Genomic DNA, 16,835 nt, shown 5'->3' with positions numbered 1-16,835 from the left:
TGAGCTCCTTTAGTCGCTCACTCTAAGGCAGGTTTCCCAGACCTCAGATCATTCCTGTGGCACTTTCATAAGCCCAATTTCCTATTTGTCAACTTTCTTCTTCAAGTCTGGACACCAGAACTGGACAGGAGTATCCGGTAATGGTCTCCTAATCCCTCAAACCCAAGTGAGGCCAGGCTGGCTGGCTCATTGGGGGGCGTAGACTAAAGTCCAGCTGCTGCTTTCACTGAGGCTGGGAACCCGTTCACATCGCAGCGAGGATGCCAGCTATATCACTCAAGTGCTAATAGTCCTTTAAAGCTTTCCAGCAATTCACCCATGTGCCCAGAAGGACAGACAAGTTCTCCCATAATTCACTGGGGAAGATTCATAGTGCAACTCAGCTCCCTGCAATGTTAACAACATTGGGATGGGCCCCCAGAAGTTATAGGGACACACACCAGGTGAGTGCAACACCAGTGAGGACACAGTAACTCGAGCAGGGCTTTGTTGCTCTCACCCCAGGCAGGCTAACCCCAGCGCTCAGACCCAGGTGTCGATCATGCAGGTTAAATCTTCAGTGAAGATAAATCCTGAGCGTCTCTTAGGCAATGTCCATTCCTACGCACGTAGCCAGCCACACCCTGGCCTGGACACGGATGCCACAAACACCAGACCTGTCCCCCCATCAGGCCGCTCCGTGCGTCAGACACAAACCTGAACACTTCCTTTAGCAAGGGTCGCTCAGCTCATCCACTCCAGTTCCCCCATGTGACACAGGCCCAGAGAGGCGGAGGAGCCACTCTATTCCCACCTGGCCTCAAACGCAGACACAGAGTCCTGCTCACCTACGAAGCATCAGCAGCAGTTACCTTCGTGCTCCAGGCCCGGGAACCACCAAGAGACAAGGAGCACAAAGATGTATTAGCTACAGCCGGGTGGAGAAAGCTGGTGGTGGGTCACACACGAGCAGAGAGAAAGATTTCAGAACAAGGCATTTTTGTACCCCTTAGGCCAGTGCTGCTGCTGCAGGAGGCTGAGATTATTAATTACAGAAGCCCAGTGATTCTCAAATTGAAATCATGGTCTACTGTGTTATCAGTATGCTTATGTGTCCCCCGCAACCACTAGTATCTGAGCACCTCACAGTATTTAAAGTAATTATTCTCAGACTCCTGTGACACAGGGATAGGCTATAATAAATATTGATAGGTGATTGACATGCAGACAGTCTAAGTGACTTGCACAAGTCACACGGGATGTCTGTGGCAGAGCAGGAATCAGACCCAGGTCTCTGGAGTTTGCTGACAGAGCCCTAACCATTGGGCCATCGTCTCACTCAAAACAGGCACCAAACATTTATGTAGTGAGAGACAGGCCCAATGCCAAACAGCTTTCAATGTGAAAAGGCAAGATAGATGGGAAGTGGATATATTTTTCTCCATTTCATAGAAGGGAAAAAAAGGACCAGGAAAATAAATCTGGGACTTTTAAATGTGCCCAAACACCCAAGTAAAAAGAGGTTGGATACCTAACTCTCTTGGGGCCCCTTTGAAATCCACACGCTCAGTGAATTACAAGAGGTGAGACAGGAAGACATGGAAAAGCCTGGAATTGAATGCAGTTCTCCAGAGTCCTGAAACACAGAATATTCCCAGATCCAACATTACTTCATAAACCTTCACTGAGTCCCAGAAATCAGCCCCTCTCACTACGAGGATCCATCACTTCACAGGGACCAACTCCAGCCAGAAACAGACAGCAGGAACAGCACCCTCTTTCCAAGAATTCAGCACACTGGCACAAGAGATAGCCCTGAAGGCACTAACAGCTGCCCGACCCAGCCCCACGACACTGGTCCATGCCCTTCCTGACCGTCAGAAGAATCGAGAACATCTGGGGCCTCCTGCTATCACAGCTGGCTGTGGCAGAACACAGGGAAGACGGAAATTAAGTGTATTTGAAAATCTGGCCACTGGGGATTTAGTCAGAGCTGAGCCACGAGACTCCTGTCCATCTGTGAGATGGCAAAGGGGTCACATGGGGCCCAGAAGTTGGAATTTGCCTTGGGAAAGGGAACTAGACAATGAGCTGGTCTCGCTTGAAAACCTTGGTTAGGGGAAGAGTAGCATCATCATGACGTCCCTGAATCTTCTGACCTGAAGGAGAGGATGTGGAGGGGACGGTCTCTCACACATAAGAGCTACGGGCTGATCCTCCTGAAATCTGGGAGACCAATTAAAAATCCTCACAGAAACCAACCCAGGTGCTTTGGAACCCCCCGCAGCTTCTTCTTCCCAAGGGGACGGGAATCCTTACCCAGCGAAGTCACCGTCTCATAATTCTCCTGCATGACGTCCCTGTAGAGGGCTCTCTGATAGGCGTCCAGCAGAGCCCATTCCCCCTTGGTGAAGTACACAGCCACCTCCTCGAAGGTCACTAGCTCCGCTGCAGCCATTTCCCTGCCCTGTCTCTTGAGATGGGACAACCTGGAGCAAAAGGGGGATGTTATTCTGCAGCCTGTCAGCGTGAGGAAGGCAACTGGGGAGGTTTCAGTCCCTCCCACTTCTTTCCCTCTTGACAGACGTTCCAGACTCCACCACCATGGGGAGATACTTGAGCCAAAATATTAAAAAATAAAAACCTAAAATTAGATCCCAAATCCATATTCAGTCTCTCAATATGTAGCCGGGATTCAAAACACTGTGTCTGCAAATGATAGCTTCTGAAAGTGATGTTTGTTTAAGTTCACTAGAGAGGTGATAAAAAGTATCTAGAATATAGGTTTGGGGGCCAAAATTTGAGCTTGACGCTAATGAGGCCTGGTAAATTGTGGGTGAAGCGAAGTGAGACCGCTCAGAAGCTGGTTCTCCATCGAACTTTCAGATATAAACGTACCCAAGACAGAGACGGTCCACCTTAAAGACAAACACAGAAATGTCCAGGGTGGATAGAAGCCAGGTTCATCTAACAACACGGAGCATGTCGTGAGCATCAGAAAAGGGCTCTTTAGACTAAAATTGTGCAGCGGACACTGTCAGTGTGTGGCCCTGGGGTCATGAAAGAGCAGAAACAAAGAAACCGCGCACGTTCCCGGGAGCGCCGAGACCAGGCAGGGGCAGGAACCGGCTTCTCCTCGCTCCGCTCCTCACCTGGGCCCGGACAGTCAATCTGCCCCGGGGCTGCAGTGACTGGGGCTGGGCAGGGCTGGGAGCCGGGAACCTCCCTCCCCGCTCATCGCCCCTCTGCCCCTGCCAGCCTCCCCCTGCTCCCTCCTGCCCCCTCCTCCCCTCCGGCCGGGAGACTCGCTCCCTGGCCCCTTCCCGGGGCTGGCTCGGCCCCTGCAGGGGGGGCAGCAGCTCCGGGACCCGCAGAGCCCCGGGAGCAGAGATGGGGCGAGGAGGGGCCGTGGGGGCAGAGTCACTTTCCTGCCCGGCCCCGGCACGTTCCCCGGGGCTCCCCTCACCTGCAGCCTCCGGCTCGGGAGCTGGGGTCGGGGCTGCCCCGGGGGCTGGTTCCAGACGCCGGAGAAAGTCCCGCCCGGGCTGGACACCGAGGGGTTAATGCAGGTCTCTACCCGGCGCAGACAGACCCAGCTGGGGAGCAGCAGCTGATGAGTCCGGCTCATCCCAATGGAGGCAGCAGCAGCTGACACAGGAAGTTCCAGCCCCCGCCCGCCAGGCCGAGACACAGACCAGCCTCCGCTCCCCAGCAGCACCAGCGCCCTCTAGCGACTGCAGCCAACGGACCCGCTCCTGTCCCGAGGCTCCTGCCCTCTTCCCCTCTCCTTCCCGCCACTCGCCGCCCCTCCAAATCTCACACAGGAGGGATCCGGCCAGAATCCTTCTTCCTGCCTGAACAGAGACAAACCCCAGAGCAAATCAACCAGAGACAGAGTTCCAGAGACGTGTCCCCACTTCCCACTCAGAGCCCCAGGCAGCCCCTGGCACCAGATATGCATCATCCTGGAGGTCTTTATTTTTCAGTCCTGACAAAACTGTCCCCAGTTCTTGTAACACCCCACCCGACCGTTCGGGGTCTCCCAGTGCCTCCGCATTCCCATCCCTAGCTGCTATATGCAAGGAGGGAGGGGACCAGCGCTGATGCAGCCAGGACCCCTAGACTTCCCCTTAAGGAGAAGAGAGGCTGCAGGCCGGGAGAGGCGTCTTTCATCGACATAACGTAGTGAAGGCAACTCCATTTCTCCATGCAAAGTATGTCAACATCACTATCTTGCATTCCTTGCGTGGACAGAGCCCTGAAGTTTAGACAAGCCCTTAGATAAGTGCCTGACTAGGGACTTAATCTCCTGCATTTAAAGATCCTGGCTTGGCATTTCATTGCTGGATAGACAGTCAGGATTTGGTGCTGCAGGCACAGCATGCTGAGAATCAGAAAGGGCAGCGCAGAGGGGCTGAAGAACAGGAAAGAAAACTGGCAGTGTGTGACCTCCAGAAGAAAAATGAGGAGAACACATATACCCCCAATACAAATAGAAGTAAGCAATCCTTTTCAGGCTCTCTGCACAGGTGATATGGTGAAGAATGCTTTGGAAGAGTTATCTGAGGCCAGGGAAGGGATGAGAAAGAGATCCCATCGATCAGAAGGCATAGGATGCATTGTCCTGGGAATGGGGGTTCCATGACCACCACTCCCAAGAGGAGGAGACGGGTGGTGGTGGTCGTGGACTCCCCCATAAGGGGGATCGGGAAATTTGAGAAGTGTGCTGCTTGCTTGGAGCTAGAATTCAGAATATGACGGAAAGTCTGCTGAGACGCATCAAGCCCTTGGACCGCTACCCCTTCCTACTTCTCCACGTGTGCACCAATGAAAGTGCCAAGAATGACCTTGACAGACTCTGTGGTTCTGGGAAGAAGGATAAAGGAGGATGGCTACTTCTCCAGAATTCACCTCTCTGGGTCTGTGCTGTATGGAGTGGGAAGAGGAGAACCCGCACCAGGCTGGTGGTGTCAGCCAGGGTCTCATGGGTGATGGGGAAGGGCTGTGAATGACCATTGATCCGCTTGGGGATGGGGTCCTAGTGCTAGTCCCCCATGACTCATGTGTGACCCACCTATCTCCCAGTGGTTCCCAATGCACTCCTCCATTTATTATTACTCCCAGAGGGCTCAGGGAGACCACCTTAGTTGCATTCCCTTCCCATGCTATCATGGTAACTATTACACAAGTGCTGGCCCCACAGGTTGGGGATGTTATTTTACAGGTGGATGGGTATGTTTTTGCAAATGTGGATAAATATGGACTAACCTTGCAATTTAATATAGAAGACCATTGTCCTGACCAAGCATCCCTCATGACATTCATTAACATTGTTAACCGAGCACTTTGTATACCTACACACACCTCTTCCCATGTTAGCCTTCTAAAGCCACCCCCGACCCATGTTACAAGATTTCCTGCCCAATGAGTTAAACGTCGGTTCACCTCTGCTGCCTTCCCCCATCCTGTGGCAATTGCCGATAGTTGCTGTGCCATTAATTCATTGATCTGTTGATCACATTTTGGCTTATCAATTGTTTGGTTACCCACTCGTCCCCCAGATTCCATGTACCCAGTACTGTGTTCCCTGCTGCCCACAATCCCCTTTTCTGACAATGATTCCTCAATTATTAACTCCTCGTCTTACTAGTTCAGAAAAAGCAAATGATAAAATGGAATTAATGACTCTGGTTATTAGTGAAACTGCAATCAGGGAGTAACCGCATACGTTACCAACTATACTTTTTCCTATACACCAAGGGATGTCCACAATAAGCAACTGAACTAGATTTTAAATAAATAAATGTTTAATTAATCAACTACTTGAAGAACTAGGGAAGAAACCAATTTAAGCAATTGACAAGGATTATGCAAATGAGATACCACAGATTTAAAAAGTTAAATATGAGTGAAACAATGTAACAACACTTAAAAGATTCTTTTAACTAAACATGACATCCTAAAATATAAAGTAAATTAAAACAAGTTTGATTAACTATATTGAATGGACCAGGGATATAAAACTGAGTAGAAAATTCAAAAAGCTCTGAGCATTAACCACAGTGGTATGCACATAAATATTCACTAACAGGCTCTTTACCTAATTAAGATGAATTAGTATCTAAACATTACCATCATAATTAAACAACTAATCTTTAAAATGAGATAATCTCAGATAACCAAGAATAAATCTTTAAAAGTAACTAGATTAGAACAACTATAATTTGATTTGATTTAAAAACTTCTAAACTAAACATGACCATTGATGAAAATGAATAACTTGCATAGGATAATAGAACTGAAAGGAGTGTTAGCTTCATAAAAGCAAGCAAAATCATGACTGCTTCTTTTATTTCTGTCTTAAGAAAGCAGTAGTTTAACGCTAAGCATAATTTTGAAGTTGACAATGTATTGCAGGCAGATCCTGTTACTTTAGTTGATGAGCAGAAGAAAGAGAGATTATTAAAAGATAATTCCATACACCAAAGGGCAATATAGAAAGTGAACTAGCACAAAGAGCCCTGCTTTTGGCATATAAAATAGACAAAGATAAATAGGAACTAGTCAAATTCCCACACAAAGACTGGAATGAGATTACTGTGGAGCATAAGGTATAAACACATTAGACAACTGCAGTCAGAAATACACAACACAACTGACGTTAGCATGAAAGTGTTCTCGAGTTTAGACCACAAAAATAAAGACTGAAGTGAGATTTTGAAGTTAGAAGATAACGTCTCTCACTCACACACACAGGGTAATATTACAGAGGGAGCAATCTAAGGATGCTTCTCTCACTGCAGGTAATTGTCACTCACACATGCAAAGAAAGACCGCACAGCTTCAGGGGATGGAATGCAAAATACAGAGCAGGGCAGAACAGTTATGAACAAAGTAGCTAATTCTCAGCAGCACTTCAAGTTAGGAATTCAACTGAAAGGTGACAACAAAACAAAATTAAGCATCAAAAAACCAATTTCCACAAAGCAGTGATAACACAATAAGTAATAGCAATGGACTCATCCAACCAAAGATTTGAATCAGTAAATTGAATTTTAATCAGTAAGGCAGCCAATGTAGTAAACCATTTAAATCAGCACAAATTTAAATCAGCACAAAATAAGTGTTAGTTAAAGAGGTGTCAGATTCAAATCCTAGAATTTACATCACTTTTGTTCTGAGGAGAATGTTCCCCAGTGTTAAACTGCTTAAAGACTCTATTTTTAAAAACCATTTCTAATGCAATTCCTTTCTTTTGCATCATTTGAAATCAGGATATTTTTCAGAGCTTGATGGACCATTTTTATGTCTTCGGTATTTTCCACTTCAGAGTTCCTACCAGCCCACGAGTCTAGTGGTATGGAACAGATCTGAACTACAATGGGTTCAATGTTGTAGGACAACAATACTTAAGCTTCTGAAGGCCAAATTCTGATTTCCTTCAAAGCACAGAAATTACCTATGGAATTTCAGCAATAAGCGTTGATTTCCTAAACCTCAGTGAACTTTTAAGCAGGTGGAAGTTCTCGCTCTCCCTTCTGTTGTTTGGTGTGCCTTCCTCTTCTTGGTGGTGAGACTTAGCAGTCTGTCTTGTTGCCTGATTTTCCAGGTTAACAATCCATGCTCTGACTGCATTGCGTTTCGGAATCAGCATCAAAGTCCTTTTGATGGTGAGGACCTCTGAAGATACGGCAGACACACATACAAATTCAGGTGGTCTTTCCCAGGTGTGTGTAACAGTTTTCTTAGTGCAATTAGTACTGTCACAAATACTACAACCCAGAGTAGTTATAGAAGTTATATAAGATGTCACAATGGCTGACATGAGAACATTTGCATACCGACAGACACACCATCTTTTACTGGAAAGCCCCCTACTAAGTTTGAACAGTAGCCCTTTGGCATGGCATGACCCAGGAAAATCTCCCTCAAGTGGACAGGCCTAGTGCCACCTTTTCTCATATGTTAGCTAATGCCCATCATACCAAAGCATTTTCAGTGGTGGTTTCCATCTCTTTTCCTGATTTGTGTTTTCTCACCCTATCAATGTGGAGGTGCGCTTCTTCCAAAGGTCACAAAATCATTACCTGAAACTTATTAGCATATATGTTTGTTAGTTACAAGGGGATTCTGGTGGTTGAACATCTGATGTTTCTAATATAAAAATATCTGAAGATGGTATAAACAGGCAGCTTGAGGTCACTGATCAGCAATTTAGCAATGCTAACTTATAACATCACTGCAGCCGGTCACATCTTGTAAGATAAAGTCATTTATGGGTTAGCTGCTTACGCTAAGACATTGGCCTTAGGGCTTGGCTAAGCTACTGTGTTACAAGCTGAAGGCCTCTTGTCTATTGCATTAGTGCCTTACTTCACACCTATGTACCTATACTGGCCACAGTCTTCAGGGAACCTAAGAGAGTCATAGAAGAATGAGGACTGCACCCGGGGTCAACCATTTTTCCAATGAATGCCCTAATCCCCCAGGCTGCAGAGTCAGTCACCTTCTCTTTTTCTCTGGCCCAGTTACTAGTTAAATATTTACACACAGGGGAACTGCTTCACTAGGACAGACTGACACATTGCTACATCAGAACATTCCATAGCTCAAGGCATGGCTGTCCAGAAAAAAACAAAAACACCCTGCTGCTGGCCTATTCCACCTGATTCATGCTCACGGGAATTTCATTACGGTGTAGATTTTTGGGCTCTGGTTGGAGCCCAGACTGTAGGACTCTGTGAGGTGGGAGGGTCACAGCCCAAGCCCTGAGAGCCCGAGTCAGCTAGCAGAAGCCAACTGCAAGTGTCTACTTCCTGTGTGGATCTACCCTTAGTGACTGGGGCACTCTCCTGAGAGGTAGCAAATCCCAGTTCACATCACTTTGCTAATCAAGTGGAGGTGGGACTCAAACTAGGAATGTCCCACATTGTGGGTGAGTACCCCAGCCACTGGGCTAAAGGTTACGAGTGAGTTTCCCCCACCCCCAACTGTTGATGAGAAGTTAGGTGGCCTCAGAACACCCATATTGGAATGGGTCCCATTGGCAGGGGTGTGTCTAACTTCACTAGTCCATAAACCACAAACAGAGATAGGTGCCAATCTCCGGGAGAGGGGCAGGGTTCAGGACATACCCCCCTTGGCATCTCCTGTTGACTAGATAAAGAGGTTCCCAACCTAGCGGGCTGGCTATTGTGAATCTGGTTCTAAGATGCCCATCTCACGCAACTGATTGTATTGAGAGCCTAGTCACCTACTATGGGTTTATGGACCTCAGTGTGATTCCTATGATCTTCTAGGTGCCTGAAAGTTATGTGATGAAACACTCAGTGTCCCAGCGCCTAAGTCCCCTAGTGAATCTCAGCCTAAAACACAGTCAAGAATAAATGAAAAGTCTCAGCAAATGAGAAAAATATGGTTGTAGGTGTATAACACCATATCGAAACGAAGAAGCTTCATGGAGGGTGTGCAGAGATTCTCAAGAAGTAATAATCAAATCCAAGGACAACATGGGAATCTTATCTCAGGTCCAGCCTCTTCCTGTCCACAGCTCTGTCCCAGAAAAAGGATTCCATCCTCTGCTTTAATAACAATGGCATATCCTCATACTAGGGCCATTTCAGCCTGGCCTGATACTCTGACATTTGTGGGAATCGGCAAAGCCTTTTTTAACTTAGCCCATCCTAAGCTGGGACGCTTCTAGGGTTTGTGTCTTCTGTGGGTTCTCTGGTGTCTAATGAGGCTTGAGCTTTCACGATAGCCTTTCCCACAGTCATGGCACTTATAGGGTTTGTCTATCATGTGGGTGGCCTGATGTGTTCGAAGATGTGAGCTCTTACTGAAACGTTTCCTGCAGTCAGGGCACTCATAGGGTTTCTCTCCTGTGTGGGTTCTCAGATGTGATTGAAAGTGTGAGCTCTGACGGAAGTTTTTCCCACAGTCAAGACACCTATAGGGTCTTTCACCACTGTGGATTCTCTCATGTGCTACAAGGACTGACCTCATAGTGAAGCTTTTCCCACATTCAAGGCACTGATAGGGTTTCTCCCCTGTGTGGATTCTCTGGTGATTAATAAGGGTATATCTCGCACTGTAGCTTTTCCCACACTCGGAGCATTCATGAGGTTTCTCTCCTGTGTGGATTCTCTGATGTGATAGAAGTTGTGAGCACTGACTAAAGCTTTTCCTGCACTCATTGCATTTGAAGGGTTTCTCTCCTGTGTGGGTTCTCTGATGTTTAGTGAGGTCTGAACTGTTACTGAATCCATGCCCACACATGGGGCAGTTATAGGGTTTCTCTCCCGTGTGGATTCTCTCATGTTGAATAAGGCTTGAGTTCCGACTGAAGCTTTTCCCACACTCAGGGCATTCATAGGGTTTCTCTCCGGTGTGGGTTCTCTCATGTACTAGAAGGTGTGATTTCTTTCTGAAGCTTTTCCCACAGTCAGGGCACTTATAGGGTCTCTCTTCCATGTGCACTCTCTGATGTGACAGAAGATTTGAATTTGCTCTGAAGCATTTCCCACACTCACTGCATTTGTAGGGTTTCTCTCCTGTGTGGATTCTCTGGTGTTGAATAAGGGTTGAGCTGTGACCGAAGCTTTTCCTGCAGTTTGGGCATTCATAAGGCTTCTCTCCCGTGTGGGTTCTCTGATGTTTATGAAGCTGTGACTTTGTAGAGAATCTTTTCTCACATTGGTGGCATTTAAAGGGTTTGTCTCCCGTGTGGGTTCTCTGATGGCAAAGAAGGGCTGAGGTCTGTCGAAAGCTTTTTCCACAGTTAGGACATTCATAGGGTTTCTCTCCTGTGTGTATTCTCTGATGTATTAGAAGGTGTGAGCCCAAACGGAAACTTTTCCCACATTCATTACATTTGTAGGGTTTCTCTCCTGTGTGGATTCTCCGATGTTGAATAAGGAGTGATCTCTGACGGAAGCTTTTCTCACACTCATTACATTTATAGGGCTTCTCTCCTGTGTGGATTCTCTGATGTTGAATGAGGGATGAGCTCCGACTGAAGCTTTTCTCGCACTCAGGGCAGGTATGGGACTTCTCTCTGGTGTGATCTTTTTTGTGTGTGATCAGGGTTGAAATCTGTCTAAAGTTTTTCCCACTGTCTGGACACTCATAGAGATTTTCTCTTTTATGGATTCTCTGATGTTCAATAAGTGCTGATCTGTACTGGAAGCTTTTCTCACAGTCACCACACACATAAGGTCTCTTTCTGGTGAGGATTCTTTGTTGAACTGTTTCTTTGACTTTCTTGACTCCTCTGCTTCTCGGTGTGGATTCATGCTGTCTCTCCACTGAGTGGTTTCCTTGCTGTCTCTCTGGTTTGCTCTGACTCTGACCAGTTTCTCCCTTCTCAGGACTCTGGGAAACATCCCCTTTACCTCTTCCCAATACATTCCCCTGTGATTCCAGTTGCTCAGGACCTTCCTGCTGTGGATTCTCCTCCTTGTTCTCACTCACCACCCCACCACCTGCTGGGACAAAGAGAGAATCCAGACAGGAATCATTCCTAGTGCTGGCAATAGGAAACCTCACAAAGGGGAACAGGAAAGGAGGGAATAAATTCAAATAACTGCTGGGGTGATTGAAAGGTCAGGAGCTGAATCTCGCTCCCCCATACTCTTGCCCGGAAGAGGAGGGGACCCATCTTTCTTCCACATCCTCTGAGTATAAATGAACACAGGGCTGAAGGCTCAGACAGGCTTGATTGAAATGCAGAAGTGACGTCTGCCATGGGGATACAACAACTGGTTTCTAAGTCAGGTGTTTCCTCACCTATGTGGGCATCACTTGGGATCTCCCTTTCCTCATAGGCTTGGAGATTGGGAACCCACAGCTCCTCCCCTCGTTCCAGCTGGGAGATGATGTCGGGTTTGGAAATCAGCAATCCTGCTTGGGGGACAAGAAAACAAGTGTTGATCTTGTTCATTAAGGTTAGTGCTGTTACTACTTTCCACAAACAAGAAGGGAGGACATACTGCTTACAAACAAACAAGAGCAACCTAACAAAACTGGAACCAAAAGTAGATATATATAAAAGGAAGCTATATAATGTTTTCAAATATAGGACAAATGATAAAAGGGGAAATTGATAGCAAAAAATATAAATTAAAAACTGAGAATTTTAGAAAATTGATAAGGGAAGCAAAAGGACACAAGGAACGCTCTATAGACAGCAGACTTAAGGACCACATGAAGGAACTATTTGAAGTATATTATGAACAAAGGGAATATTAAAAATGGTACTGGTCCATTACTAGATAGGAACAGTAGAATGATAATACAGAAAAAGCTAAGGGTTCAAAAAATACTAAAGTAACTTGGTATCTCTTTTTGATGAGATGACAGGTTCGATTGATAAATACAGTATGTTACTGTAATATAGTTAGTGTTCCTGTGCTTTGCTCCAACTGGAGTTAGACAGTTAAATAAGTTTAAAATCGGGCCCTTGGACATCACTAAGACATTTGATTTTGTATCTCAAGACACTTTGATTAACAAAACTAGAACGATACAAAATTAATGTGGCGCACATTAAAGGGGTTAAAAATGGACTGACTGATAGGTCTAAAAATGTAAATATGAACAAGACGGGGAGGGTGTTTCAGCTGGGCCCCGCAGGGATCAGTTTTTGGTCCTACTCCATGTAACATTTTTATCAATGACCTGGAAGAAAAGATAAAGTCATTAGTGACGAAGTTTCCAAATGACTGTCATGGGGTGCGCACCCCGCCCCTGCCCTGACAGAGATAACAAGAGCCTGAGAGGCCAATTTGGTTACCTGGCATCACCTGAGACTGGGTAGGCCGGGAATATTTGAGAGTGAAGCTAGCAATAAGGAAGCACCTGATGCCACGAAAGCTACATTCCCTGACCTAGAGACAAGGAGGCGCTCAGTGGGCTGTGGAAGATGCCTTGTTCAAATCCTCCTCCAATTCAGAGGGCTCTGCTACCTCTCAGCTCAGAGCCCTAACCCCAGGTCTATGGAATATTCGGTGTGGGGCCCTCTCCTGTTGAACCTGTGCAGAAATATTTTTTTTTAAAAGTGAGTGGAGTGCGGGGCTGGATCCTGGATCTCCCACCTCTCACATGAGTGCTCTAATCCCCAGGGTAGAACGACGAGAGCTAAACCTGAATTTTTCTTTAACTATTTTGTTATAGTTTGTATCGCTTAGCCTAAGTGTACTTTATTCTGCTCTTTTCTTGGTTGAATGAGCTGTGTGTGGTATGCAAGCAGATAAGAGACGCCAGCACTAAATTGTTCTAACAACAAGAGGGGGAATGAAGACATCAGGCCTCCTGCAGGCCTGATGGCTGAAGAATGCAGAAAAGTGTACTCTAAAGCACAGAAGAATCTGCTCTAAAACAAGAACAGAAGAGTATGGGATAAGAAGATGAGTGATCGTGCATGTAGTCAATGACCAAGGCATGACACAGCAAACCTTGAGACTTACATGAGGATAAACTACATGTCAGTTTATCCTCACATGAGTTTATGAGACATGTGTCCATGAGAAGGCAGAGTGGGGTCAGAGGCCTCATAGGATGGCAGTAATCCTGGGAAAGCAGAAAGATAGTGAGTTTCTCCCACCTGAGAACTTTTATTATGAGGCGAACAGCACCATGGTTACGACTCAATCTCCTGTCCTATGGGATGGGTGTACAGGGGGGACAATCTCTTACACACAGGAGCTGCAGATTACATGAACTGATCCCCCTGAAACCTGGGGGACCAGTGAAGAACCCTGCACAGAATCTGACCCAGATGTATTAGTCCTCTCTCCTCATCCAGTTTCCAGTACCCGAGGGGACAGGAATCCTTACCCATCGAGGTCAGGATCTCATAATTCTCCTGCATAACATCCCTGTAGAGGGCTCTCTGACCTGGGTCCAGCTGAGCCCATTCTTCCTCAGTGAAATACACAGTCACCTCCTCAAAGGTCACCAGCTCTGCTGCAGCCATTTCCCTTGCCCGTCACATGGGAGGATGGGATGATTTTGAGTGAAACTTGGATGTGATTCTGCAATGTGACAGGGTGAGAAGGGAAATTGGAGAGGTTTCAGAAGGGGGTTTAGTTTATTCAAACCTCCTATTCATCCTACATCTGCAGATGGACTTTCTAGACTCTGCTGTACCAGGGAAATGGTTGAGTCAAGATTTTGGAAACAGCAGCCTGCACTGAGACTCTTAAAGCATGTCCAGTTCTCTCCATAAGTGACCCGAGGTTTACAAGTGCTGAGCCTGCCACAATGGAATTCTGGGAGCCCAGCACCGCTGATTATCAGCCCTCTTATTCAGCTGCCTGTACACGGATTGAGAATATTAACTTCAGGCTCAGTATGAAAATATCCTGGCCATAGTCACCTAATTATAGCACAGACCCAGTAGCTCCTACAAGGGCAAAATACAGAGACAATTTTAAAGCCTCACAATAATAGTCATTAAATAAATTAATGGGAACAATCAGATTGTCAGACAGAAGAAGGTTTGTAACTATCTGTGGGACTGGATCTTAAACTGGGAACAACATTTTATTGACTGGAAAAAAAAAATCAGTCTGTGTGGACAGGTATTTTGACAGAGATATTCACCAAACCACAGACAGCAGCTTGTCTGGCCTAGGAATTCTCTGTCAAATTTATAGCCAAAAGGCACCAACATTGCTTTAAAAAGAATATATTTTTTAAATCTGAAAAATAATTTCTTCTCCCCCCAACCAACTCGATCTTTCTCCTGACCCCCTTCTCCAAAGCCGACTATTAATATTCCCCCCAAACTTTCTAAAATATTCCCCCCGACAGTGAATTTCAACCCTAAGAATAACACAGGAATTGCCAGACTGCAGGAGACACAAGATACAGCTGGTAACTTGGAGTGTGCTACAGGTAATTGAAAAGGTCCCTTCACAGCAGACTAACACAATGTAATCCACGCTAACTTTCAGGCCTGGGCATGCGCAGACATTTAAATTTAACCCTTTCATCCCCACCCCCGTCCGTCCGTCCGTCTCCTCCCTCCAGTCCCCTCCTCCCCCCAGCTGCCGCTGTCCGCGGGCGGGGCTCGCCTCGCTCTTCCGTCCCTGGCCCTGCCAGCCGGGCCCCGCAGTTCTCTCCTCCCCCCCGGCCGGAGGAGTTCTGTGCCGCCGAGGATTATTGAGGGGGTCGCTGTTTGCTGCTCCAGCGGTCACGGAAGGGCAGAATCCCGGGGCGGCTCTGCGGGATCCCCCGGCACTGCCCCGGGGCAGCTCGTTCCCAGCAGCGCGGGGACCAGGCAGGGGCAGGAACCGGCTTCTCCTCGCTCCGCTCCTCACCTGGGCCCGGACCGTCAATCTGCCCCGGGGCTGCAGTGACTGGGGCTGGGCAGGGCCGGGAGCCGGGAACCTCCCTCCCCGCTCATCGCCCCTCTGCCCCTGCCAGCCTCCTCCTGCCCCCTCCTCCCCTCCGGCCGGGAGACTCGCTCCCTGGCCCCTTCCCGGGGCTGGCTCGGCCCCTGCCGGCGCTAAGAGCAGCAGAGCCCGGCTGTGTCCGGGGGGCAGCAGCTCCGGGACCCGCAGAGCCCCGGGAGCAGAGCTGGGGCGAGGAGGGGCCGTGGGGGCAGAGTCACTTTCCTGCCCGGCCCCGGCACGTTCCCCGGGGCTCCCCTCACCTGCAGCCTCCGGCTCGGGAGCTGGGGTCGGCGGAGCCGGGGCTGGTTCCAGGTCGCAGCTCGGCTGGGCACAGAGCGGTTCAGTGCAGGTCTCTGCCCGGCGCAGACAGACCCCGCTGGGGAGCAGCAGCCGATGTGCCCGGCTCCGAGTCCCCAGAACGGTGCCCAGATCAGTCACTGAATGGAGGCGGCAGCAGCAGCTGACACAGGAAGTTCTAGTCCCCGCCCGCCGGGCCGAGACACAGACCAGCCTCCGCTCCCCAGCAGCACCAGCGGCCTCTAGCGACTGCAGCCGACGGACCCGCTCCAGTCCCGATGCTCCCCGGCGACGGAAAAATGGTACATGAGGGATCCGGCGAGAATCCTTCTTCCTGTCTGAACAGAGACAAACCCCAAAGCAAATCAACCAGAGACAGAGTCCCCGAGATACGTGTCCCTACCTCCCACTCAGAGCCCCAGCCACCAGGTGTGTATCATCCTGGAGGTCTTTATTTTTCAGTCCTGACAGAACTGACCCTGCTCCTTGTAACACCCTCACCAGACCCGCCCAGGGTCTCCAGGTGCCTCCTCATTCCCATCCCTAGATGCTATATGCAAGGAGGAGGGAGGCCAGGGCTGATGCCTGAGTCCCCTCGACTCCCCCTCAAGGAGAAATGGGGCTGCAGTAGTGAAGATGCTGTTTCTCAGGGCAAAGGTACATCGAAATCACTAACTTGCGTTCCTTGCATCAACAGAGCTGTGCAGTGTAGACAAGCGCCTGTCTAGGCATTTAATCTCCTCTGTTTAAATACCCTGGCTTGGCATTTCATTAGAATAAAGACCCAGCCCCTCTCGTCAGAGTAAAACCACTGGTATGTTCATTTTTATGCAATAAATGGGTGGAAAGAATCAAAGGTGTTAACGCGACCCTGCCCCTCTCCAACATTAAACAGTTTCAAACAAGGTTTGGGATTTGTTATATGAAGCGCTCAGCCTTCCTATTACCATGGCTGTGACCCTTCTGTGCCTAGGGCAGCCACCTGATAATGCCAAGAGCAGGGCAGACTGTAAAAGGAGAGCAGATTCTCCCAGCACTGGATGCAAGGACAGCCCGTAAAGGTGCACATGCAGTTACTGTCCTGTGTTGCCTGATCTATAGATTGTGTATTAATTAGATTGATGGCTTAAGAATTCCTGATTAGCACTCGGGTGTTTGGTA

General features: G+C 48.0%; 1 protein-coding gene across 1 annotated transcript in view; it reads right to left on the bottom strand.

Moving 5' to 3' along the window:
* The window catches only part of LOC137142568 (uncharacterized), a 195,859-nt gene that overhangs the window by 5,225 nt on the left and 173,799 nt on the right, over positions 1 to 16,835 (bottom strand). The window contains 5 exon segments of the mRNA XM_067531974.1: positions 2,299 to 2,594; positions 9,680 to 11,465; positions 11,767 to 11,883; positions 13,816 to 13,968; positions 15,638 to 16,012. Of these exon segments, the coding sequence (XP_067388075.1) occupies positions 2,299 to 2,594; positions 9,680 to 11,465; positions 11,767 to 11,883; positions 13,816 to 13,968; positions 15,638 to 16,012 (2,727 nt within the window).

The sequence above is a fragment of the Emydura macquarii genome, unplaced genomic scaffold, assembly GCF_026122565.2.
Source record: "Emydura macquarii macquarii isolate MOO-44397 ecotype Brisbane River unplaced genomic scaffold, CSIRO-AGI_Emac_v2 contig_3231, whole genome shotgun sequence".
In the NCBI taxonomy this organism is placed as follows: Eukaryota; Metazoa; Chordata; order Testudines; family Chelidae; genus Emydura; species Emydura macquarii.
The sequence above is the reverse complement of the archived record's forward strand: the minus strand, read 5'-3'. Positions and strand labels throughout refer to the sequence as shown.